The sequence below is a fragment of the Centroberyx affinis genome, unplaced genomic scaffold, assembly GCF_046629955.1.
Source record: "Centroberyx affinis isolate AG114_WGS23_722 - 3 ecotype Tasmania unplaced genomic scaffold, CSIRO-AGI_Caff_v1 ptg002533l_1, whole genome shotgun sequence".
Lineage (NCBI taxonomy): Eukaryota > Metazoa > Chordata > Actinopteri > Beryciformes > Berycidae > Centroberyx > Centroberyx affinis.
In genome coordinates this window covers 272,115-297,398 of record NW_027280751.1, presented here as the reverse complement: position 1 = coordinate 297,398, position 25,284 = coordinate 272,115, and the positions used below count along the sequence as shown (strand labels likewise).

The window sequence follows — 25,284 nt, the reverse complement described above, 5'->3', positions numbered from 1 at the left end:
TGGATGATTTTGATGTCAATCTACCAAAAACTTGGTGTATTCCTTTAACTGTGCTCCTCGTCTTGCTTGTGCAGTGTTATCTGCTGCTCACTAAGTAGATTTCATACACCCAGGCCAACCAGTCCTACAAATAATCAAAGAACCCGTGAGAAAGCGAGGTCTATATGCTGCCTAAATGGTGGTTAGTGGGTGATTATAGAGTTCCCGACAATACCATCCATACACTGTGGTAAACAGTAAAACCATAATCCTGACCTTTGCCCTCCTCCTCAGTCAGTCCTCTCCCCAGAATCTCTTCAGTTGACTCCTTCCTACAGCAAAGTTTAAAGAACTCAGTCAGGAAGTCGCCTGTATGGGAAGAGAGGAAGGGGTTAAATCCTCCTGACACCTTTCCACACTGACAATGATCATGGAAATTCCTACTGCAAAAACATTAACATTAATGCTATGCAATAAATGAGACAAAATGATTGAGCTATTATTTCATATCTCTTCTGTGTGGAAACATCAGAGATAAAGTCACTTTTACTTTGATTTCTGACATTTCACATGTTGCTCATGGTGTCATATTTTAATACTGGGTAAATTCTCCAATATTGACAGGTATTTTAGTGCATGCTTGCTAAACATTGAGGGATCGATCTTACCCAATAAGCACTGAGGGTTTTCGGCTTTCCTGACTCGGACTGACCAATGAGGGGCTTGGAGAGGGTCCAGATCACTGCCGGGTCACACATACACAGGACATATGGTAAAAATCACATGGGGAGAGCTGGGCTGCTTCTAACACAGAACCTCACCTATGCTCATTACTGTCAGGGTTAGGGGACACAAAGGCTAATTCTACTACAGATGTGTGTGTTGTTGTTGTTTTTTGTACAGCAGGCAGTGTGGTATGCCATATTTCACTTTCCTATGATTGAGCTTGTAAGTCCTTTTAGACCGGCAAAAAAAAAACACTATCAGGTGTGCACATAGCCCATGTTTTTTTCTATCTGTAAACTGACGAAATAAAACTGCTAAAAATCTGTTTGCTGAGACAACCACTCCACCATTTGCCCAGTGTTAGCTTGGTTTACATGGCCAAGAATATGAGGCCACAGCAGTGCCAAGTCAATGAGAACAAACATTTTTAGTCTAAAAAACATCTAGTTCACTTATATAATTTTCCCAGAAACACACATCAAAATAAACGTAGCGGTTAGATAATCTCCATGACAACCTCTTTTACAGGTGCAGATTTGTACTTCAAAGAGGGCAGGGTTGTACTACATCTTTATTTCCACTAAATTACATGTAAATCTTTGGGGGAAAAGGCAAGAAGGTGGGGCAGTGTTGTAGTGGGAGTGGGAAAGGAGGAACTTGAGGAAACATAAACATTGTAAAATGACTCAATGGCTCACTGAGCAGCGTTTCATCACCAAATTGAAAGGCAGAAGATCATGCAGCATGAATCAATTTATGACATGAATGCAGTTAGAACGGTGGAGTTGAAGTACTTGTTGAAGTCTCCTCCCTCTCCCCTTCTAACTCACTTCCTCTACTCTCACCTCCTCACACACCTACACTGTCTGGCACAGAGGAAACGAATATGACAAATGACATAGCTATCCCACTGTTACAGGGCCATGAAGACATTGTTCTATCAGGAGCACCTGGCTGGTATTTGTTCACCGCCATCTCATGAGCCTGCTGTAACTAGGGCTGTCAATAAGAAAGAGGAGATTTACAGTACAGTGTTTCCCAAATATAAGCTCATCTGTGGCGCACAGCCACAACGAAATCAAAAGTTGGTCAATGTATAAAAATGGATCTAAATTAATCTCTGATGCACCTAATGTGCGCATCATGTCATGTTTGTCATTTGGTGATGCACAGACCAGTAGCATTGTACTCAATCTGACTCAATCAAGCCTGCCATTGTGAAAACGAAAAGTGAAACTTGAAATTATACAATTTGCTCCAAACTTGCATAGTAACGGTATTTGTAAACAGTAACACTTTTTAATCGAGATGTGTAAAACTCTTCAGCACTCAGAGAGTTAACATGACTGCAGTGCAAAGACTGGCATATTGCCCCTGTTTACCATTGGATTCCACTGAGCACGCCGCTGTCACTGTAGGTAAGGAAAAGTAATTAATCCTATTTAAATTAAGCTCCCACCCCCCCACCCCCACCAACCAACAACCACCGCCACAAGTAAATTGTCAACCTGTGAGAAACACTGCAGTAATTAAAAAAAAAAGATCCCTGCTCATAAAATCATGTTTAATGAAGTATTTTCTTGATGTATGTCAGGTGCGGCATGTCAAATGTAGTTTAAAGGTAGTACAGTTCACACTCACGAGTAGACATCATTATCCACAACAATGCCTTCTGTCAGGTGTGGCCAAGTGGTGGCAAGGTGAAGCTCACTGCGACAGCCATAAAAAGAAACAAGAGTTAATTCAATTTTGCACACAGTGATTGACTCACCTAACCATTCTAATTTGTGACAAAGATCTCACATCTAAAAAGTAACACTGAAACCTGTAAGAATAAACAGAGAATACAATTGGCTGATGATGAGATAAATTAGGGATACATTGTCGTCATGGCTACAGCGCTTCTACCTGATTGGATCCTCGCAGGCTCCGAACGGAAGCTTCCCAAACTCCACCCCTCCCACCTCTCCTCCGAGGAGAGCGTCAAAGTCTGCCAGAAAAAAAACAACTATTTAATAGACTTTCTCTCATTATCTTCATGTGGGCTCAGCTTAAAATTATTTATGCCCAAAGGACTGGTATAAAAGACAATAAATGAGCAGCTCCTACTGTAGCATATTTCATGCCTTCGAGGCAGGCAAACTCATCACATAAAATCAACAAAGGGCAAAGCGCCGACCCACAAACTCAAAATTTAAAATACAATCTTCAAATTGACCTCTCTCCATCCACTGCAATTCCTCTCCGTCTTAACCGTGGGATCCGTAGATAAGGTGTGCACTTGTTTTGTTTTTTTTTAGACAAAATTCTTTGACCTCCTTGCATTTTCTGTCTTGCCCTGAACCACTACCACCACCACAACTCAAGTGTCTCTTTACTTTGCTAAAAGCCACCCTAGAGAGCAATGCTTAGCTGTGACAAGAACACACTAGTGAGTTTAGGGCGGACAGAGCGGAGCATATCGGTATCCTAAAAGGAAGCGATATGCAGAGAGGCAAAGAAATGCCCCAGGTTTCAGTTCGCAGAGCACTTAAAGCTAATATTATTTAGGACTTGGCCCACTGTGTCTCTCACTGTACCTTCACATCTATTTTCTGATGTTCCTCTAGACCTTGAATATTATTTCTGAGCATTTCCTTTCACCTCTGTGTGTTCAGGATTTATTTGGTTCACCTCGGTGCATGCTAATGCTTAAGTACAATGTGTATATTTATCTCAAAAAGAGTGGAGGGCAGGAAATACTCTATTCTATCAAACTCTACCAGTGTTCTTGTTGTGCAACTGTAATTTGATCAAAGGGCTTATTTGCTAAAAAGTTGGTGTATTCCTTTATGCCCTAAATTATTGCAACATGATATATTATACCCTGTTGTGCCTGTGCCTACCTGGAGGCTGCTGTGGCCAAGAGTACTGCTGCCAGTCCTGGAGAACATAAGTGAAGCGGATGGCGATGTTGATGGGGGGTAGAGGGGTCAGGGTACAGCCCTGAAATAAAATAAACAAAAGATGAATGAGACAGAGAGGGAGAAGAAAGAGGAATGGTTGAAAATAGTGGAAGAGAAATGGGTCAGCAGTACACAAAGGAAGCTATGGCCTTGATATATCCATAATGCTTGAGGAAAAGAAGATTATACAGCCTGGACCACTGTAGTTGCCAACAAAAATAATTTCAGTTCATAAAAATAATTTCAGTTCATACAGCAAACCGGAAAAGAGCAGATCCTTGTCCGTTTGTATGTGATGCTTGGAGCTGGGAGCGCAAAATGCAAGTGCCCTCTATAAAAAGACTCATTTTGCACTGGACCAAAAATTAAGACTCATCTTGCTCCGTAACACTCACTATCTTAGACTTGAAGATGTCGAGCAGGCCAGACAGGTGGTTGTACTGGCTGGGCACCTTGCGGAGGTGGACCATCTCAAAGTCGGTGCGCACACCAGGGCCCTGGCACTCTCCGGCGTACATCCGCCTCCACTTCTGCTGGATCTGCACAAACATCGGCACCTGGCTGTGTGCACAGGAGCACAGGGGCAAAGAGGAGCATTAATAAGAAGTAATATAAGCCTGTGTCAGGTTGTTCTGTCGAATACCAGTAAGATGCTGTGGCAGGCGTTCCCAATATGCCTGCTCTACTGAAGCTACACAGCAGCACCAGGTGGACAATAGAGCAACTGCAGGTAGAATCTGAGAGACATAAACCTCCTGGTGCACATGGATGATGATGGGCAATATCAAATTATGAATCTAACTATCTTGACAGATAAATATTACCCTAAATATCACCCTAGGGTTGTGTAATAATACATTTTAAACATAATATTTTTGTGCCAGAGAGGTGAATGTTTTTGTCTCAGGTAACTCAAACAAAAAACGTATTTTGCATAATAATAATAATCATAATCATAATTATTTTGGCCAAGCTTTTTTTCCCTAGCCAGTGTTTGCCTCAGCAGTCAGCAGTGTAATTCCACATTGTAAACTACAGTACCCAGGAGCAGCAGGGAGGCCAAGTGACCTTGCTCTCTCCACAACTGATGATGCCGATGCTGCCCAGGGCCATGCTGCTGGCACGTCAGTTGCCATGGATACCGAATGACCTAATGCAATCCGATGCCACAGCAAATGCTCTTCTCACCCACCTCTTTTTTCTATTTTTAAAAGTGATTTGTGTAAATAAGTATGCAGGAGAAAATAACAAAAGGGTTTTGTCGCTCACAGTTTGCGGTTGGTTTTCACATTGGTCTGTGATTACCAAGTAAAACAACTACGTATACTGATTCTGTTAAAACGCATTAGAGGCAACTGTGGCCAGTCATAGTTTACAAGATGTCAATAAACCAATAACATATTTTCACTGAGGTTGTATTAAAACATTTGTACTGCAACTCTGAACACAAGCCTCAAAGGGACAGGTTTATGGCCATTTCTGTAAACATCGCCAAATCATCACCAACACTGAGCGTTGCCCAAAGATCCAGCTGCCTAGTAGTGGAGAGTTACCATGGATACAGTCAGTTAACAGCAGGGTGTTACAACGAATAGATAGATGAATAAACAGATACCAAGCAGCGGGATGTTTCTATGAATATAGTTACCTAGCAGTGGGATGTTGCCATGGATACAGTTACCTAGCAGCGGGCAGTTGCTGTGGATACATTACCCTGCAGAAGGACATTAACTTGGCTACCACTACTAAGCAGTACAACGTTTCCATGGATGCCTTGTTTATCCTTCATTCAGAGATTAAAACCTATTTTTCAAGGAGAGACCTGGCCAGAAAAGCAGCATCAATGACAAACATATAAGTAGCAGCCAAAAAAAAACACACAACTACGTATATTAAAAGAGACACTGAAAAGATGAGCCCAGACATTGTGGAATGGTTAAAATTGCACTAGGCGACGTTGTGGCCCCCAAATGGTCACAGCGGTGGACTTCAATACTCAGAAATCATCTAAGGTGACGTCAGTAAACTGCTACAGCCCCAAAGGTTTTTGGGCCAATATAATGAATGAATGAATGAATGAATGAATCTACAGCATCTCAATTAGGAGAAATGAGGCGCTCTTCTCTGTTGCAGCTCCACTTTGTGATTTACGCTAATAAGACAGCTAGACTTTTAAATGAATATCTTGCCTAGTGTAGCTTTAACTCCCCCACCTCTGGACCCATAGTTTTGACTCAAATCCCACTAGAGCTTTCTGTCCGGGGTCAAGATTCACTACATGAGTGCATAGTGCATAGCAATGAATAGCAAAAAGGATCAGAGGCCAGGGCTAAACAGATCTTGGCTCTAGAAAACAAAGACGGCTCTTTACTTGGTCTGTCTCAAGATACTTTATAATTATTTTAAACTGACTAAGAGAGACCAGCTCTTTCATGTTTTAAATCTTTTTACAATGAGTTCCTTATTTCAATTCAGGCGTCAGGAACAGATAGCAAAAACAATCCCTGTGATTGTAGAAAGTGGTTTCTGCGAGGTTTTCTAGAGATATAAGAGAGCACAAATAGGATGGGAGCCTACAGTGGACAGGGCAGGACAGGAAGCCCAAGTATTGAAAATTACAATGATAACAGAGAGCTTTACAGTCCATATCAAACCTCAATGCACAATGACACACAGTGTTTATGGAATGAAGACATTGGAAAGAGGCACATCAGCATAATTACCATAATTACCTAGCAGTAGGGTGTTAATGTGGACACATTACGAGCAGCAGAGTTCTATCATGAAAACAATTAGCTAGTGGAGGTGCATGCCTGTGCGCACACATACAGTGGCATGTTAGCATTATATTTATATTCTAGTCTAGTGATTCTCAACCTTTTTCATATCAAAGACCCCTTATTTAGCACACATTAGGGCCACGGACCCCCATTTAATGAGATTTTGAATCTTGAACCCAAATCTGAGAATATTTTTAATGTCAGATATGATTTTTATCAAAACAGTCATTCTTCTACATTCTCTAATGGTGTTAACTTCTTGTAAATTAAATAATGCTTAAGTTTAGCAATTCTTCAATTTGCTGAGGACCCCCTGGAACCCCCTCAAGGACCCCTGGTGGTCCCCGGACCCCACGTTGAGAATCACTGTTCTAGTCATTTACCCAACACTCTTATTAACCCACAATACAGCTTACAAGGGTTCAATGTCTTGCCCAAGGACACTTTGACAGGGCACATGGCTGCTGATGGGACGCAAACTGGCCTGTTGTAGTGATCTCACCTTTTGGCTCTTTTGGTTATGGGGGAATCTCTGTAACTAGCAGGTTAACCTGCTACCCCAACTACAAATATCACATGTCAGAAATAGTGCTGGGCAAAAAAGAACAAACAAACCATTTTGAATGAATCATTCTTGAGCTCAAAACAACGGTACCTACTGGTTCCTCCCACTTCGAGTTTCCATCAAAGTTTATTGAACGGGTCCTTGTAGACACAATGCTGACATCTCACTGTACTTTTCCACATCAGGGATTAACTTCATATTGTCCACAAACTCTTGCATATCAAAGCAGTCACATTTATTTGTGATCAGACAATCGTTAGGAAAGCCTATGGGACCCATATCTCTCTCACACTCTCTCTCTCTCTAAAGGTCCCATATTTTACACTTTCCAGTGTTTTATGTCTTGAGCGCCATTAAAAAACATTTGTGTGGCGTCTCAATCTTGATCCAATTTTACATGTTCATTATCCAGTGTCTCTTTGAGTCTTACCAAGAACAGGCTGCTTTTTGTTGCTGTGTCTTTACATTCTTACATTCATACTCATTAATATTAACAACCCTCTGTTCTGACTGGCAAACCGTTTCAAGAGTGAAACGCGGCACACCATGCCCCGGCCAGCTGCAGGTGTTGAATTGTAACGAAAACTCTCCAGCAAGTAAACAATGGCAACCGCTCAACGTAATTTGATCCAACATGTTTGAGCCATGTTTGAGTCAGATCCTGAATCGGAGAGAGAAGACAACAAATCACCGCCACAACCAAGAAGATTACAACAGAATTTACCATTCTGAAATGTTCTGTTGTAATCTTCTTGGTTGTTTATCTTTGTTATCCTTTGTTAGCCTATTATTTCACTCACCACTTGTTTCTAATACTTGTGTCCTTTGGAAGGCTATGGAATGAAACATTCGCTTCCCGACAGCCAACAACTGCAGAATGTTTTCTCCACATTCTCTCTGTGCTTCTAGCTAGTTTTGGTAATAGCTATGCTAATACCAAAACTCTATGAGGATCTGCACAGAGACATTACCACCAGGAGCCGGGTATAAGTTGACAACACGCGAAATCTAGATTCAATAACGCAGAATGGGAGTCTAGGTCATTCTTCACAGACTGGACGTTGACTTTGTGATGAAGGTGACTTACCAGCCGCCGTTGGCCAGAGAGATGGAGATGGAGCTGAGGAGCAGGTTGCATTTGGATTCACTGATGATGGCCTCACAGTTGGCTCCCGGGGAGATGACCAAAAACTCCCGCATGCCATACCTGTCACCACAGACACAGTTCCATTCAGTGTGTGAAATTAATGGTTCAGCTGCCACGGTCTGGTAAACTTAAAAATAAAATTACTTGCCAAGAATAATTTTTACTGGGAAAATAATTAAAGATTAACTACACCCCAAACCCAAATCTGTGGTGAACCCTGACACCTAATGGTGTGCCCTCTGCTGGGCTAAAGGGTGTGCAGCACTTAATGACTGTAAATGCAGTAAGGAACAAATGACATTGCTTGTTATGAAGATTGATAGCTCAATCTAAGGAAAAAACTCAAAAACCCTAAAAGTTCTTCAGAATCAGACACTAAAACTCTCCATTCACTCTCCAACACGAATGAGATTGTTTTACCTTTTCACTCCACCAAGAGACATTTTGTGAGAAAGACTGATATGGGTTTATACGTACAATTAAAGATTACAAATTTGTATAGCAGTAGGATATCAATATAATCATTTATAGCCTACATAGAGGACTGTTGATAAAATATAGAAGACAATACAGAGTCTTTAAAATTATTTGGCAATCAGGGAATGTTTTGAATAAGTTGTGGCCCAGTATTTCAGCACCTATTAGTTTTGCAAACATAAGATAACATATTTTCACTGAGGTTGTCAAGAGCGTCAATGTTTCTGCATTACTCCACTAGCATTTTGGCACACAGGGCTCTGAAGATTGGTTTTGGCATGGCATCACCAGCAGGGTGAGCTGACTTAGGGGCATACAAAGCAGCAAGAAGCAAGACCATTAAAATCCCTCCTGAAAGCCCATGCTAGGAGAAAATCTTGAAACTCATTCAGAACCTTAATATAATAAAAATACACAAATATTTATGAGATATTTCATGTTTTGCTTTGGATGGTCAGAAAAAAAAACCCCACTTGGATGACCCAACTAAGCAAGGTAAACAGCAAGTTACATGCAGGTGGATTTAAACTTAAAGGAAAACAAGTTTTTGGGAGATTGTTCCATTGGTCAACTTCCCTATATACTGATGAGAACATAGACACCAAACTCAACCATGTGTGCCCAGTAGATCTGGTGCTCCATGCTAACACTGAAGCATACTGTACACTACGCTGAGTGATAGTAGGCCACTAGCATACAGAGTAAGATTTGGATTTTATATTATATGGCCTATAAATTCATAAATTATAAAAAGGAAATGTCATTAACCTAAAATAGCTGAGGCAGCCACGTTTAGTTTTGGACCCATTTCAGGTGACGAACAACTCCTTTGTGCAGTGATTTTTAGCTGACAGAGAAAGTAGTCCCTGCCAGTCAAAAACAGTATGTTGTTTTTTCTATTATATTTAATTTTGACCAATCTCCTACACAAAACTGCCAGGCTTATATTCATAGCATTTAAGATTACTTACCATTTAACTCTAGGGCTGCTACAAGTTCTCATTTTCTTACTTTTGAGATAATCATGGCCTACTATCACTCAATGTAGTGTATGCTCAAGTACTAGCATGGAGCTTACTATCACTTAATCTAGCGTAGCTACACCTACGGCTCAAATGACAGAGGTCAGGAGAATTTCTCATCATAAAACGTGCGATAATGAGAACTTCCTGAGCCAAAGGCAGCATTGATTGGCTGATTGATTGGTTGAAATAAGATTCTCGTACTAGACCTTCTGGTTTGTTTTTCTGGGTAGATCAAGTTTCCATCATTAACTTAGCTACAATGCTAGCTACTTTGCAGAGTAAATTTGAGTTATTGTGTTGTTACTGTGGCAATCCAACTATTAGGAAAGTAACTGTCCACACCAGGGATTAATCAAGCCAATAGCCAGAATAGGCTATTGCATGGCCATAGCTCTAAGTTGACCACCGGGACAATCTACTAAACTCACTGTATGCCTTTAATATTCAGCTGAGGCTGTGTCACACTGACTGAACTCACCATCTGACCAGGCAGTGGGCTCGGGGAGGGAAGTCATTGTTCATACACAGAAGGTCCTGCATAGCCATGGGGAAGGCATCTGGACAGACAAACCAGAGTTGGGTCAAGCTGGAAGCTTTGGAGGGATTCTTTCATCTGTTAACCCCTCTGTACCACTTGTCCATTGTAAACAAATGTATACTTTCAATAAATGTCAAGGGACTGGTGTTAAAATTCACATTTTCACCATTTTTATGCTCGTCCACTAACTTTATGCATTCTCTACGGAAGTGGGACATACTGGAAAAAGGTTGCCTCTCACTATAGTGCATCGTGCACACACCAGTGTTAATCAGTGCATACTCCAAACTGTGTCCAGAAGAAACACTAATAACAGCATGAGGTTTAAATGCACCAGCTACAAATTGCTATAAATCTGGTATATCATCCAGCCTAGAAACTATGGCAACCCAAAACATCACCGTACCTTCCTCGGGCTCCTCCTTCCCATCGCCCTCGTCAGACTCTTGCTTCAGGTAGTGGTGAGTTATGGAAAACTTAAAGTCAGCAAAGTTAATGTCCTGAGACTTTTCCTCCCAGGAGCCACTGGTGTATTCACCCTGTGTTAAAGGAAAGAGGAACCGTGCAAGAATTCATGAGAACGGTCAGACGGCAGCATAACGCTAACTGGGATTGAGGAGTAGGTGTTATTAGGGAGAATATTATGCAAGGTTAAATGGGAGCAGAATACCTTCTCTGGAGACAACTTGCCCACAGAGCTCCCAATCAGCTTCCAGTCATTTAACACTTCCTCAACTCTCGAAACAAACCTGCAAAGAGATAATATGAGTCAGTATCATATCATGGCACAATTGCCATATTTGCTAAGAAAACACAAGCTCCAACAGACACAACAGTATGAAAACACACATGCTTCAAACAAGCTACTGACAACACGTAGTTACTGGCTAGCTAGCTGACATGTTATTAGCTGACATAACCCTAACTGATGAAAACGTAGCCCAGAGATATTGCATGGATAGACGTGCGCTAGTGAGCTAGCTGCTTTACACTTCTTTACACTTGTCGAATTGCATATTCACCTGGGGGAATTCCTAATGTATATAACGTCGCTATATGTAATTAGAATTATGATTTAACGTGTGATATTAGCCAGCAAAGCAATGGCAACATAGCAAGCTAGCCTACCTTTCCCACTCCGAGGCGGTGGTGAAATCGGTGATCTCAAACACCTCTGACTCGGGCTGTAAGAGAAATAAATTGACCCGTTTCAAAAAGAGTTCAGTTGTAATATTTGTTATGACTTCTAAGAGATGTCAGCTTAGACAAGTGTGTCGTTGGCCAGCTTTTTTAGCTTAAGTACTCACATCACTGTCGGCAGCCATCGTGAATTCCTGTTTACTTTTCTGTCTCCTCGTGCGGTGCACTATGGGAGTGCGGTGACGTCACCCATATGGAAAGCCATTCCAATGGCCTAACACCGGATTCACATTACAGACATCTGTAATTTTATTAACGACTTGTTAAATCAAAATGTTAATTTCAGATATCTCAATTAACATTTTGACGAGTAAGATTTAAGTTATTTTTGCCATTAAGTTGTATGGAATCTCCAATTAAAGAAATCAGTTGGAATGTGAATTCAGATAACTCCACTGAAATGATCTTCACTTTAGCTCTGACTAGTCATAATTTCAATTAAATATATCTTTAATTCCTCATAATTAAAGATATCGAAATTATCTTTTTTGATATCTGAAACTAAGACATGGCTAGTCAAAATACAGTTGTAGATATCTTGAACTGGAGTTATGACTAGTCAAAAGTCCTTTTAAGATATCTACGTTATATTAAATTATGGAAAGGAATTTTGATTAGGCTATATAAATCTTATTTTGGAGATATCTTGCATTATCATTCTGACTAGTCAAAATGCAATTTATATCGAAAAAATGTGTCTAATTTTCATGTCAGTGCCATACCCTGGGGTGTCCAATGGCAATACCTTTGCATTGGAGCCAGGGTAGAGCAAATGGACAGGTCTTACCCAGCCATGTGAAGCCATTGCTGGGTATGACCCTGTCCATTTGCCCTACCCTGGCTCCAATGTAAAGTTATTGGACACTGGGTGTGCAGACAGTTGACCTGTCATTGACCTGTCAATCAATCAATTAAGGGATTTTTCAAAATTGAATCAGTTGATGTATGCAAACACCTCTATCAGTGTACTTTGGTTGCACGTCATTCTGACACTCCTGGAAGAAAGTAGCCCTGGGAAGGAGTGGACAGTCACTGTCCAATGGCAATAAAGCTCTATTACCTTTGGGGCAGAAAGGGCAAAGGCCTACATTTCTACCAGCTGGCAAGTGCATCCCCCTCTCATCTCAGGCCAGGTGAGGGTCACATGCATGAAATAAATTTTCTGTCAACAAAAAATAGCCCTAAATGTGTGCTGTAAAAAGGATTTGATGCTACACTCACCAGAATCAAAGTTATAGGGTGGATGCATTATTCGGCAGGTCTGCATTTCTATCCGAGGTACCTGCTCCTGCCGGAGGTAAGGTTCCCCCCAGCGGCCTATCATGGTAGTCAGTCTGCCTTGATGATTGCCTTCACCTGTGAGATCCACTGGAGCTCTGCAATTTAACTGTCTGTGCTTTGTCTTCCAGCATTGCTGAGTCTTCAGCACAGAGTTCACACCAGTCATGCCAACCTGTCAGTCAACACCGTACAGTTTCATGCCCAAGCTGTAAGCATCATAGTCGACCTGTCAGTAAGCATCCTGCTGTTAGTCAGATTTTAGTCTTTGTTATATTTGCCAAGTCGGTCTGTGATAAAGGAAACATGTCTCCTCTTGCACTTGGGTCCAGACAACACCACCTTGTTACAGTCAGTTTTAAAGAAGCAGTGTGCAGCATTCTGCCAAGTTTCGTCAAAATGGGAGCAGCGGTGTCTGAGATATTACACGTGATGGACAGGCTTACAGATGGAGACCGATCCATAGTGACCAAAAAAAAGTAAGAAAAGATTAGACAGAGCATTGGAGCGCAATCTAACATAGGCCATGGCATATATGGCATGTTAAATGAGGTTTTTAAATGTTCCTTAATATGAACTGTCCCTTTTAAATAAATAAATATTATTATCCCCGGTAAGCCGTGGGTCACATGCCTCTTCTGTGATGGCTGGGTTCACACAGCCTGCACAGAGGGCTATGAGGGCTATATCATGTGTGTGAGGAACAGCAGGCAATGCTTGAATATGTGAGCATACAGTATATGTGTGTGAATGAGTGAGGAATAGAAGTTCAGATTTTACTTGAAAATCAAGTCAAAAAGTTTTGTGAATTAATGTTTAGTAGAAATGTTTCATGTCACTGAATGCTGAACTCTGTGTTGTGTGTTCCTGACAGAACAGGTTCACCAGAATACTTACATGTGGAAATGCACCTTCTGTTTGTGGCATGAGACAAAATATTTGTATAGACATTTTGCTATTAAATCATTTTCAGACATTATTTACCCATGGTATTCACAATATTCAAATTGTAGAATGATGGACCTATGAATAACTGAAGTTTATCATATTCCTGTATCCAGATAACCAACCCCCAGTGTGGTTTTTCAAAAGGTGTGTGTGAGAGAGAGAGAGAGAGAGAGAGAGAGAGAGAGAGAGAGAGAGAGATCTGTGAGTAGTTGTTTTTACTCCCAGTGCTGCCTGTGTAGGATAGTGTATTTTAGTACTATACAGTTAACAGAATGCACATTTTATATTTGAATTAGGGTCCAGATGATTAATTGGCGAGTCAATGTTGTTGGCTGATGTTGGCCTTTCACAGATATATCTGTATCGGCAAATATAACAGTCTTCAAAATAATAGTGGAATGGGGCGCCTGTGGTGTTTTCAGACAGCTTAGCAATACACAATTTGTCCAGCAGATGGTGCGGTTGACACACAAAAGCTCCTCAGAGTAGAGCCTTTGCAGTGTTCCCAATATTGCCTGAAGCTTTATCTAGGCGGGAGATTTGTTCCCGCTCAGGAAGATTTTTGAAATGTTTTTTTTTTTTTATCTCAAGTTTTTCAAATTAACTGTGCTGCTGCTGCAGGCTGTGTAACTTGTGATGCACAGGCCAGTAGAATTTTAAGTGGAATTTTAACTTAAAATTCCACAATTTGCTCCAACTTTCATGTATTTATAAGTGTTTAAAAAGTGTCAAGTTACTGTTTACAATTGGAGATGTGTAAAACTGCTCAAGAGAGTTAACATGAGTGCAGTGCAAAGACACACTGGACACACTGCTCTCACTGTAGGTAAGGACAGAGGTAATTAATCCATAACCCACGGGTGTTAAAGCCTCAATATGCATTTGTAGCCTGGCCAGATGTATACTCTATATACCCTCAGTTTGCCATTTGTCAGGCAGCTTTTGTTTCTGTTCAGACTGTTCTGTTACATTTTTCTGTTTAGGTGCCTGTATTTTTATCTTGAGCCCAGAACAATTATGTTTTAATTTCTTTTCTGTTATAATTAATGCAGCACTACTGGTTTTGCTACCCTTTTGCCTTTTTTGGGGGGGTAAATAAAACCCTGCTTGCTCGGTCCATCACACACTAGATGCTTACTGTCAGAATGAGCCCACAATGTGCTGTATAGGAAGCTGAGTCCAGAGGGTTAACTGCATGTAAAGGGATATAGAAAACATACAATGTCAGTTCATACTACACTATGGTCATGTCTTCAACAAAACAACCTCAGGATCTACAGTATGTATTCTGTGATCTGAAATGTTCTCATCTCTCTGATACTCTACTGGCATTAAGCTGAAAATACTCCTGCATAAGCGAAAGTAACAGTTGGTAGTTTCCACTTTCCATCTAGCACAAAGGGGAGGGATCATGAAACTGCTGCTAGAGCCAAACAACCTCTTCATACTTGTTGTGGATCAGGCTCGAAGGATCAGGCTGCTTAACTGCTTTCTGTGGGTGTTTAACTTCATCATAAGACAAGAATGACTTCAAAAACAGCCGGTATGTTTGCTGAATTTAACTTATCAAATCAGTCAAATGTAGACTTCTGAACTGTAGAAAAAGGTTGCACAAAAATATATCACTTGAAGTAAAACTTAAATGTTTCAATGTATAAATTGAATTTAAACTTTGATCAATAACTTGCTTAATTTCATTTGATTTAACTTAAAATGATTTAGACTGACTCAACTCTATGTGTTTGCAGAGCGAGCGGCTGGCAGTTACAACAGTTTTGGAAATGCCTGTAAGCCAAATAAAAGTTCCAGAGCCTGTCGTTCACAACCTTTTCTGAAACCACTAATGGGTTTACAAAAGGTAAATTACTCAAGGTGTATTAATAACATCTACAGAAAACATTAACACTCAGACATTTACAAATGTGATGTGTATTTGCATCAATGGAATTACGCATATATGCTGTCACAAAAACAACAAGTGATATTCTACTTTCAGAAATTCAATAACTATTTTGAAGAGTGAGTATAATATCTTTGTATTTGCTTCCTTCTTGTGTAGCTCAAGGATAAACTCATGAAACAAGTGTGTAGGATTCTGTCACAGGCAAAGGTAAGAACTGAAAAACTTTGAATAACTTTGCATTCTTCCTCAAATACAAAACAGAGTGCAGCCTTATCAGCTGTCTTTTTGTCTTGTCTTTTTCTGTAGCATTCAAGTCGCACAGAGCCAGAAGATTTTTCCCTGGATGAGTCAAAACTGATCATCAGAGAACTTGCTGCTGAGCTGGACAGGATAGTCCAGGTGGGTTTTCTCCCACTGGAAATTTTTGTGTTTTATGCATAGTCATTATTTAATCAACTGTGTCATACCATTCATTCCACACAGACTAGAAAACCCTCACTCTTGACCAAAGTAACTGCAGATGGATCTTGTCTGGAGGAGCAACAGGAATTCATTCTACAGTGGGCTGAGGACATCATGCAGCAAGAGGTTAGATAAATAACATTCCTACAGGGAACACTGAAACTGACATGATATGACATGTTGGCTGGCAGCACCAGTTCAACCAGTCACCCAGCGTTTACAGTAAATCTATGCAAGAATCACATAACCGGTTTTTGCCATCAGGGCTCCTTTATGAACAGGCCTTTTATTAAAAGTAGTTTCTTTTTCGTTTTATGTTTTGTTTTATTTTCTGTAAATGTACAGTATTTCTTTGACTTTTATGATCAAGCCTTCCATTACTGCTGTTTTTTCTGTTGTTAATGTATCTACTGTATGTGTAATGCATCTTATTTTAATCTAACATTGTTCAAGCACTTTGTAACGTGTTTAAAAAAGTGCTATAAATAGAATGTATAAGAATGCACCTGATTTTTTTTTAGCAGACAGCAGGTGGGGGAATTTGCTCTTCAACCACAGATCATCATCAGATGAAGGAAGAGGTGAAAGAGTCTGATCAACAGAAAGCAGATGAGGAGCAGAAACTGGAGGGTGCCAGAAAGGTCTTGTCTGGCTGGGCCTGGTCACTGAAACAAACACAACAGGTATGGGGGTGGAGCTGTCATGAGATGTGGCAGCACTTCAATGAAAATGTCCCAGTGATGGAACTTAAAGGCTATAATTTGTTATAGGGGATAGGCAAAATGGGGAAACAGGGACCAAGTCAGTGTGCATAACATGGCAGGCTATGAGGAACACAAAACCAGTGGTAGAAGAAGTACTCAGATCTTTGACTTAAGTAAAAGTAGCAATACCACAGTGTAAAAAATACTATGTTACAAGTCCTGCATTCAAAAGTCAAAGTACAAAAGTATTAGCATCAAAATATACTTAAAGTAGCTAAAGTAAAAGTAGTCATTATGCGGAATGGCCCATTTCAGAATCATATATATCATGTTATTGGACTATAATTATTGATGCATTAGTGTGTTCATCACTTTAATGTTGCAGCTGGTAAAGGTGGAGCTAATTTTAATTACTTTATATACTGTTGGGTAGCTTAACCATATAAAAATATATCATAATTTATTAGTTGATTTATAATTTGTATAAATAATCTAAATCTGCAAAGTAACTAGTAACTAAAGCTGTCAAATAAATGTAGTGGAGTAAAAAGTACAATATTTCCCTCTGAAATGTAGTGGAGTGGAAGTATAAAGTAGCATGAAATGGAAATACAAGTAAAGTAAAGTACAAGTATCTCTAAATTGTACTAAAGTACAGTACTTGAGTAAAGGTAATTAGTTACTTTCCACCACTGCATAAAACAATAGAGACTGCAATTGTTCAATCAAGCCTAACAATATATACAAAACACCCAAAGACATATATGATGTGTTATATCCATCAACAATGATTGAACTACAAAACCAAGAAAAAATACTATGTAAATCCATAATCCATTTTATATGATGTATTTATGTTTTTCTTGGTATGGTAGCATTGTCCCATTTCAAGATGTAATGTTATTCAATATAGGATTACATCAAGAAAAAAGTCTAACTGATACTGTGTTTCTGCAGGACTCAGTATGTCTGGATGAGGATGTGTGTGAGGTGGTGCAGGATCTGGAGAAACAGTGGAAGAGAGGCCAACTGGTCAACATGCTCCCTGTCATGGACTTCATTATCTGGAGTCTTCTTCACCCAGAGACACAAAAGGTCTGCAAACACTGACAAGTTTCTCATTATTGTTCACTTCAATCAAGAGTCTAAATGGATTTCATGTTTTTTCTTTACAGGGCTCAATTGCAAAACAGTGGCACAGAAATAACCAAAGGTTCAAAACTAGAGGTGAATGTCAGTTACCATGTGTGACCATTTGGTTTACATTTACATTTTTACATTTCTGCTCATGGTGGTATCGCAATTTACTCATCTCATATATATCTTAAGAAATGTGATTTTGTTTGTGTTCCTCCTCTATTAGCGGCTCTAGATCATATTCCTGAGTCTGGTAAGTTGTACTTCACTCTGCAGTTAACATGTATAGTGCTATTTGACATTTCTCTTCATAACTCTTTTGTGTTTTTTTTTATAGTTTGGAAATGGATTTCAAAAGCATCAGGTTAGTATTACAAAACACTATTGCATTCCTTTCATGTTGCTCCTTTTCATTGGTTCCTATAGATGTCCATACAAATACAACAGTGGATACAAAACCGTTCAGACTTGTTTGAATGCTTGTTTCATTACCACACCAGTTTCACACCTCTACTTGCACTTGTATCTCTCATTTCCTCACGCCTCATTGTTTAATTCTTACCATGCAGCCGATATCACACTGGATCCATCCACAATGAACCCCAGTCTCAAGCTGTCTGAGGACAGGAAAGCAGTGAAAATGAACCAGATCATTGAGAGCGTTAACGACCCGTGGGATGGATTCAGCAGGAGTCAAATGAAATATGACGGCTGGTGGTGTGTACTGGGATCTGAGAGCTATGATTCAGGGAGGCACTACTGGGAGGTCGATGTCAGAGGGAAGGGAGAATGGAGGATCGGTGTTGTCAATGAGTCTGCACCTAGACATGGTTTTGCAAGTCTAAACTCAACAACGGGTTACTGGACTCTGCGTCTGCAGCTTGGCCAGCTCCTGGCCATGACAGCACCAGTCACCAAGCTGGACAGATCTGCACCCAGCAGGGTGGGGGTGTTTCTAGACATGGAGGAAGGGCAGGTCTCTTTCTATGATGCAGGGCAAAGATGTCACATTTACACCTTTGATATCAGCTCTGACGACACCGAGAGGATTTATCCTGTGTTTGGCACAGTAGAAACAGACAGAGCGCTACGCATTTTAAATTAGTTTGATGGATCAATGCAGATTTGATCCAGTTCAATTTGATCTGATTTGACTCAATTCAGTTCAGTTCAGTTCAGTTCAGTTCAGTCATGTCCTTAAAAGCACATTGACAGCACTTTCTCTTTAACAGATATTAACTGTAACATAGAAATATAGGAAATTAGAAAGGCGGAAGATGAAAGATGCAATCAAATACAGAATATGTATAAAGGATATGTATTAAATAGTTAACCATGAAACAGACCTAGCAGAAGAATACAATGACACCACAGTACAATAAAGACTGCACATCATTTAGACAGTCCCAAATGTAGAAGATTGAGTTTTCAAATTCAGTCACAATTGTTCTTACTGGCTGTTTTAAATTCATTGGGGTGGCACATTTGTTGCTTAACTCACAATACATTATTTTAAATTCTCAGAAAATGATTCTTAAAGGATAAGGCTGGTGTTTTTTAATGCATTTCTTACCGTCAACAAATCCTATCCTCGGGTCCCCAGCAATTTGGGGGATTTGGCTATTCAGTGTAAACAGACAATGGATATTAACATACCAAATCCTTTCTAGGCCTATCTGCAATACCTAAAAGGTTCCTTTGAATTTGCATTTTTTCCTAAAATACAGTTTAACGAAATCGAGGGGACGAATTGTATCTTGTGCGCACAAATGAACTAAAACGTGCGCACGTTACAGTAAATTGTGGACTCAATATAACTTTTTTCTTCTCCAAATGGCCGCTCCTGGGCTCCGTACTTATGCGCTCATACTACTTGTCATATTTGTGCTTTGAGATGTTTGCTTGTAGGTGAGGTGGTACTTGGACGCTTTGCTTTGATCAGAGGTGGTACTTGGTTCAAAAAGTTTGAGAACCACTGACCTAGACTATTGGCAAGTGTCAGGTATATTGTCTGTGTGTGTGCACTGTGCGCATGTGTGTTTCTATCTTTATGGGGCTTTATCTGTTTTGGTTTTACTTCAACTGCAGTATAACACAGTGACAAATAGGCTGTGGTTTCCGTCAGCTGCAACACTTCCTCTTTTGCAGTGAAATAGACTAACAGGAAGCGGGTTTATCTTTTAGCACACACAGTTCTAATGCACTGTCTTGTGTTATTTCTAACCCAGAGTTAAAACCATGTGCCATGGAGGGCTGAGGATCTTCAGGTTTTCATTGTAACCAAAGTCTACACCAGGTGATTTCACTTACTAGTTTCTCCTCTCTGGCTGAAGGTGTGCTAATCAGTGAAATCACCTGGTGTAGTGTTTGGTTGGAATGAAAACCTGCATTTTCTCGTTTTTTCGTATTCTTACTAGATTTTATGTTGACGCCTGCACCAAGAGAAATTCCTTGTACATTGCACTTATATACAATAAAGTTCTGAGTCCTACTACCGTGAAGTACTACTTTCACTTCAAAACAGGAGGGAGTAGGCTGCTGTGAAACCACAACATCCTCTGAATGATCTGTTAGCACCAACACCAGGAAGCTGTACTGCCAGAACATTAAACAAACACAAACTTCAGGGCCAAAACAAACTGACTGAAAAATTCAACTCTGCATACTGCTAATTAATCAGGCACCTTAAAAGAGCTTGTCAAATTTTTAATGAAGCGAAAGAAGTGATAAGAATTTTGTTTGTGTATACTTGCCTCTTTTTTGATAAACTGTATAGGAAGTAACTAATTAAATGTATTTACTTGTTTAAGTTTTTGTTTGATCACTTTGAACAGCTCTCTAGAGGCTTCATTGTCATGTTTTAAAATATAGTCTGAGCTCCACTTATTCCTAGTAATCTTGTATATAAACATACTTATATATATGTATGTTTTTACCTTGTCTTGGTTCACGTGTACAAATGTGTTCCATGTTTTATGATCTTAATGTTTTTGATGTAAAATTCTGCACCATTTTCAGTATACCTTACTGTAAGCATGAATCAATAAAGTCAAAGTCAAAAGTCAAAGTCTGAAAGTGCTTTTAGACCTCTGGCTATTTTGTTACAACACTACATCCTGCAGTAGATCATAGAGTAGATCACTTAAAAAAGTGAAGCATCATGGTGACTGTATAGAATAAAAGCTGCAATCATATTTCTTAATTCCTTTTTTGAAAATCCAATCTTTGAGCAGACCACTTCCTACTCTAGCCACAAGAGGGCACCATAACTCTCCCAGTGTGCAGCATATGAACATTAATTTCTAGTGTGGCTTGTTAAGGAAAAAATCACACCCAGTTCAGTTTGTCTGAGGAATAACTGAATGTGTAATATCTAAATGCAGAGCTGACATTACTGAAACCTGTATGACCTTAAATCCAATCCAACAAAGTGGCTTTATTGCAATTTTATTATGAACATCAGCATTCACATTACATACATAAAAAATCTTTAAAATTCTTGCCTTCAAACAAATCCTGGTGTTAAGTTAAAATGCATCTGACATATAAACAAACAATCCGTGACCTAAAGAATTTGATCCTCTGCTCCTGGAAGCATAACAATTTCCCGGAGAAGAACCGGTGGATGTTTGGTAGTCAAGGGCCAATCGGAACTGTCCAGCGGTCTTATCGGCAGCCACACTCGTCCACCACCATGTCCTGGTAGTGCCTGAGCACCACGTTGTCGTTGTTGTCATAGTACAGCATGGAGATGGGGGAGAGACGGATGGGTACGCAGCAGGGCTCGGGCGTGCCGTGCGGGTCCAGGGAATGCACCAGGGTCTGCAGGATGGCGTGGTTGGTGCCGTTCAGGCTCTCGCTGAGGGGGAACGGGCACTCGCCGTGGCAGTAGTTCGCCATGTAGCCCTGCGGAGCGATGATCCAGTCCTGCCAGCCCACGTCCTTGAAGTCGATGTAGAGGCGGCGCGGCTTGCACACGTTGCTGGGCGTCACGGGGAGGTGGACGGCGCTTCTCCTCCGTCTGGAGTGACACTGGTGCGGGTTGAGGGACACGGCCACCAGCAAGGCCTGGATCTCCGGCGGGGTAAAAGTGGGTTCCAGCGGGAGGGAGTTACCTGGGTGAAAAGGAAGAAGCTCTTCTGGGCTTCCCGTGTCGTGCGGCAGCAGCAGCAGCTCTAAAACCAAACCGTAGTTGTGGCCCGGCTTGCGCCAGTTCTCCGCCAGGGAGGTGAGGTCCAGCGTGAGGGAAGCGGGTTCGGGTCGGAGCTGCACAGATTGGGACAGCAGGAGTCGGCGGTTGGCCTCGGGGTTCGCTCCCCTCAGTGTGGCTCGGATCACTTTATACAGAGACACGCCGAGGGCCCGGGGGCCCAGCAGGAACTCTGCGGATCTCGACGCCTCCCAGTGGAACTTGACTTCCAGCTGTGCCAGAGACAGCTGCTCCACAGGCTGCACCACTGACATGTTGAAGAAAAGCCGTTTCTCCAGGCAGCCGTGACAGCTGCTGCTCCGGCCAGACACCAGCCGGCCTGCACGGCATGAAGTGAAGAGGAAATGAAGTTCAGCATGTGGCGTTCTTTGACAAGGACACAATCATTACTAGAGCTGCAACGATTAATCGATTAATCAATTAGTTGTCAACTATTAAATTAATCGCCAACTATTTTGATAATCGATTAATCGGTTTGAGTAATTTAAAAAAAAAAAATAAGTCAAAATTCTCTGATTCCAGCTTCTTAAATGTGAATATTTTCTGGTTTCTTTCCTCCTCTATGACAGTAAACTGAATATCTTTGGGTTGTGGACAAAACAAGACATTTGAGGACGTCATCTTGGGCTTCGGGAAACACTGATCCACATTTTTCACCATTTTCTGACATTTTATAGACCAAACAACTAATCGATTAATCGAGAAAATAATCAACAGATTAATCACAATGAAAATAATCATTAGTTGCAGCCCTAATCATTACTGAAGTGAAGGACAGCAAAGTGGCATTTAGGCCAGTGATTCTCAACCTTTTTTCATATCAAGGACCCCTAATTTAGTCCACATTAGGGCCACGGACCCCCATATGATGAGATTTTGTCTCTCAGACACAAATCTGAGAATATTTTTATGATTAGATATGATTTCGTCCCAAATTCCATGACTATCTGTATTGTAGGTAGAGAGATAACAGTGAAACTATGACCAAAACAGTCATTCTTCTACATTCTCTAATTGTGCTCACTTCTTGTAAATGAAATAATGGTGAAGTTCATGAATGGTGAACCCTCTCAAGGACCACTGGTGGTCCCCGGACCCCACGTTGAGAACCACTGATTTAGGCTACTATGCCCATAGTACAGTACGTCAGTGTGAGTTACTGCTCAGGGTTTGATCCAGATTAGAGTTTGTCTTCTTTATAAAGTTACTGACTTACTGACTTCTAGGCTATTTAACCTGGCATCACTTCATACTTTGCTTCTCTTACATTCATGAATGGCTACAGCAGGCCAAGGCTATGTGGACATTATTCACAAAAGAAGTGTGCTGTTTGATATCAAAGCCATTGAAAAGAATGGGCAATAATCATTACCTTAAATTCATCATTCATAACAGATTATCCAGTTTGCAACAGTGTTAGCATTTTGTCAGTTTAGGACTACTACCATTTTTTTAAGTACCATAATTTGCTTTAATTTTAATAATGTAATAATAACGTAATATTTTTATCTCAGTCGGGAACCCCACGCCCTCCTCTCCATATGGAGGTCAGAGGTCAGGATCTTATAGTTTTACATGCCTACCTTGGTCTTGCACGTATCGGATGATGTTGCCGCGCACCCCGTACTCGGACACCGTGCAGGGGTCGCTGTCCGGGGCCTTGTTGTCTTCCCTCGCCCGGAACATTCTCCACAGCATGGTGGGAACCCTGCGGCGGTGTCCTGCGGGCTTGGGCCGCCCGGAGAGCCCCAGAGATCTTAAAAACAAGCGCTCCTGGCTCTTCATCTCCTCTACGTCCGAAAGAGCGCACACGCTTAAAAAGAAAACGGTCAGAAGCACCAAAGGTGTCATGTCTGGCCCCGTTGGATACAAATGTCCGCCACCCGCTCCTCACCTACACGCCTGTGATTGATTAACCTATTGGCGCTGATTGACCAATAGGGCGCAGCATCTATTGCCCACTGCTTATGTTAATGAGAAGCCGCCACAGGGCCCAGATAAGACCAGGAAAGTAGACTTGGAGGAGGCGGAGGGGTTGGGGGTATTTCATGGTATTCTCTACAAACCAGTAATCCCTTAAAATAACTTACATTTACATTAATTCGCCCCTTAATTAATGCAAAAATGCCCTTAAAATGAGTTAAGGGAGTTATTAATGGAGGAGATCCCATCAAAACCACCTTAAACTCCCTTTAATGTTTGTCTGATTACTTTCTAATTTAATGGAAAATTCAGAACTTTCCATAACCCTGTAAACTTGCACAAAAGGCATAACAAATCCCCTAATTTCTAGTGTCTCCATGAAACAACCCATGAATAAATCCCTTAAAAACCCATGATACTAACTAATACTACTAATGTTTATGTAATGAGAAATTAAGGACGTTTCAGGGATAAAATGAAGGGGTTTGGTTCTCAATCGCTTAGTTGCATTTTCTCAAATGGTAGGCTATTATAGCTTTGTATACTGTATTGTTTTACAGTTTTAGTTTATTTTATATATTGTATGTTGGTTTATTTTACATTTACTGCAAAAGACTTGACTTTATTTACTGTATTTACAGCATAATTCCTTTAGTTTTTTGTATGATGAACTGCTGTGAAAGAATACTTTTCTGAAATCTTTTTTACTGTATTGAATGAAAAATCATTTCTGCATTGGTACTCAACTGTGAAAAACCATGTTATTAAAGTGAAAATGATTGCAGCTCTTGCTGTGATTTACAGATACTTCCATATTAGCCTACAATACTGCATCACGAAAGAGACCCCAGATAAAAAAAAAAGAGCATGTGTTCAGGACATATTGACACTTAGTTTTTTGTGCACCTTTTTGAAATGAAATAGATAACTTTTCATTAAGTGAAAAATTATTTGAAAAAGTATTCCGTTTTGATGCACTTATTTGATTCTGTGGCATATTTTGAGAGTATTAGAGCATTTTGCAAGTAGCATATTTAATTTTGTAAAGAGTGATTCTGTTCAGAGGCTTGTGTTATGAAAAAGTGACTTCTGTTTAAAAAAAAAAAAGGAATAATTTAGATCAGTTCAAACATCATAGTAGGTCTAAGTAGTATTTTTGATTGATTGATTGATTGATTGATAATTTTTATTTTGAACATGTAAAAAATTAAAAAAAACAGATAAAAACAAAACAAGAATAGCAATAAGATGAAATAAACAATAAACCTATACAACAAACTCAATAAACAAATTATCATAAACAACACAAATTAAATATTACATGTTCGAAAAGGAGT

At 40.3% G+C, this 25,284-nt stretch overlaps 3 protein-coding genes across 5 annotated transcripts in view; 1 reads left to right on the top strand and 2 right to left on the bottom strand.

Annotated features, from left to right (window-relative positions):
- Window positions 1-11,529, bottom strand: part of rab3gap1 (RAB3 GTPase activating protein subunit 1) — a 65,492-nt gene extending 53,963 nt beyond the window's left edge. For both annotated transcript variants that reach the window (XM_071534387.1, XM_071534388.1), the window contains exons 1-12: window positions 11,490-11,529; window positions 11,311-11,366; window positions 10,853-10,931; window positions 10,589-10,721; window positions 10,123-10,201; window positions 8,083-8,202; window positions 4,046-4,211; window positions 3,591-3,690; window positions 2,614-2,695; window positions 2,347-2,415; window positions 648-721; window positions 256-348 (exon numbers count right to left, since the gene is read on the bottom strand). In XM_071534387.1, the coding sequence (XP_071390488.1) occupies window positions 256-348; window positions 648-721; window positions 2,347-2,415; window positions 2,614-2,695; window positions 3,591-3,690; window positions 4,046-4,211; window positions 8,083-8,202; window positions 10,123-10,201; window positions 10,589-10,721; window positions 10,853-10,931; window positions 11,311-11,366; window positions 11,490-11,507 (1,069 nt within the window). In that variant the 5' untranslated portion in view covers window positions 11,508-11,529. The remainder of the gene's footprint in view (window positions 1-255; window positions 349-647; window positions 722-2,346; window positions 2,416-2,613; window positions 2,696-3,590; window positions 3,691-4,045; window positions 4,212-8,082; window positions 8,203-10,122; window positions 10,202-10,588; window positions 10,722-10,852; window positions 10,932-11,310; window positions 11,367-11,489) is intronic.
- Window positions 11,530-15,058: 3,529 nt separating this feature from the next.
- Window positions 15,059-20,929, top strand: LOC139656770 (E3 ubiquitin-protein ligase TRIM39-like). 2 transcript variants are annotated; one of them, XM_071534391.1, is made up of 11 exons: window positions 15,059-15,151; window positions 15,357-15,466; window positions 15,668-15,718; window positions 15,818-15,910; window positions 15,995-16,099; window positions 16,498-16,656; window positions 17,635-17,772; window positions 17,853-17,904; window positions 18,041-18,067; window positions 18,152-18,178; window positions 18,384-20,929. In XM_071534391.1, exons 1-11 carry the CDS (start codon window positions 15,133-15,135, stop codon window positions 18,917-18,919), a joined length of 1,317 nt encoding a protein of 438 aa, XP_071390492.1. In that variant the 5' UTR covers window positions 15,059-15,132; the 3' UTR covers window positions 18,920-20,929. The 2 variants fall into 2 exon arrangements, with proteins under 2 accessions (XP_071390492.1, XP_071390491.1); XM_071534390.1 differs by having other exon boundaries at window positions 16,495-16,656.
- Window positions 20,930-21,294: 365 nt separating this feature from the next.
- Window positions 21,295-23,875, bottom strand: gdf3 (growth differentiation factor 3). The gene is made up of 2 exons (XM_071534392.1): window positions 23,608-23,875; window positions 21,295-22,343 (listed from the first exon to the last, which is right to left on the bottom strand). The coding sequence occupies exons 1-2, from the start codon at window positions 23,873-23,875 to the stop codon at window positions 21,481-21,483; spliced, it is 1,131 nt and encodes a 376-aa protein (XP_071390493.1). The 3' UTR covers window positions 21,295-21,480.
- Between the last annotated feature and the right edge of the window lie 1,409 nt (window positions 23,876-25,284).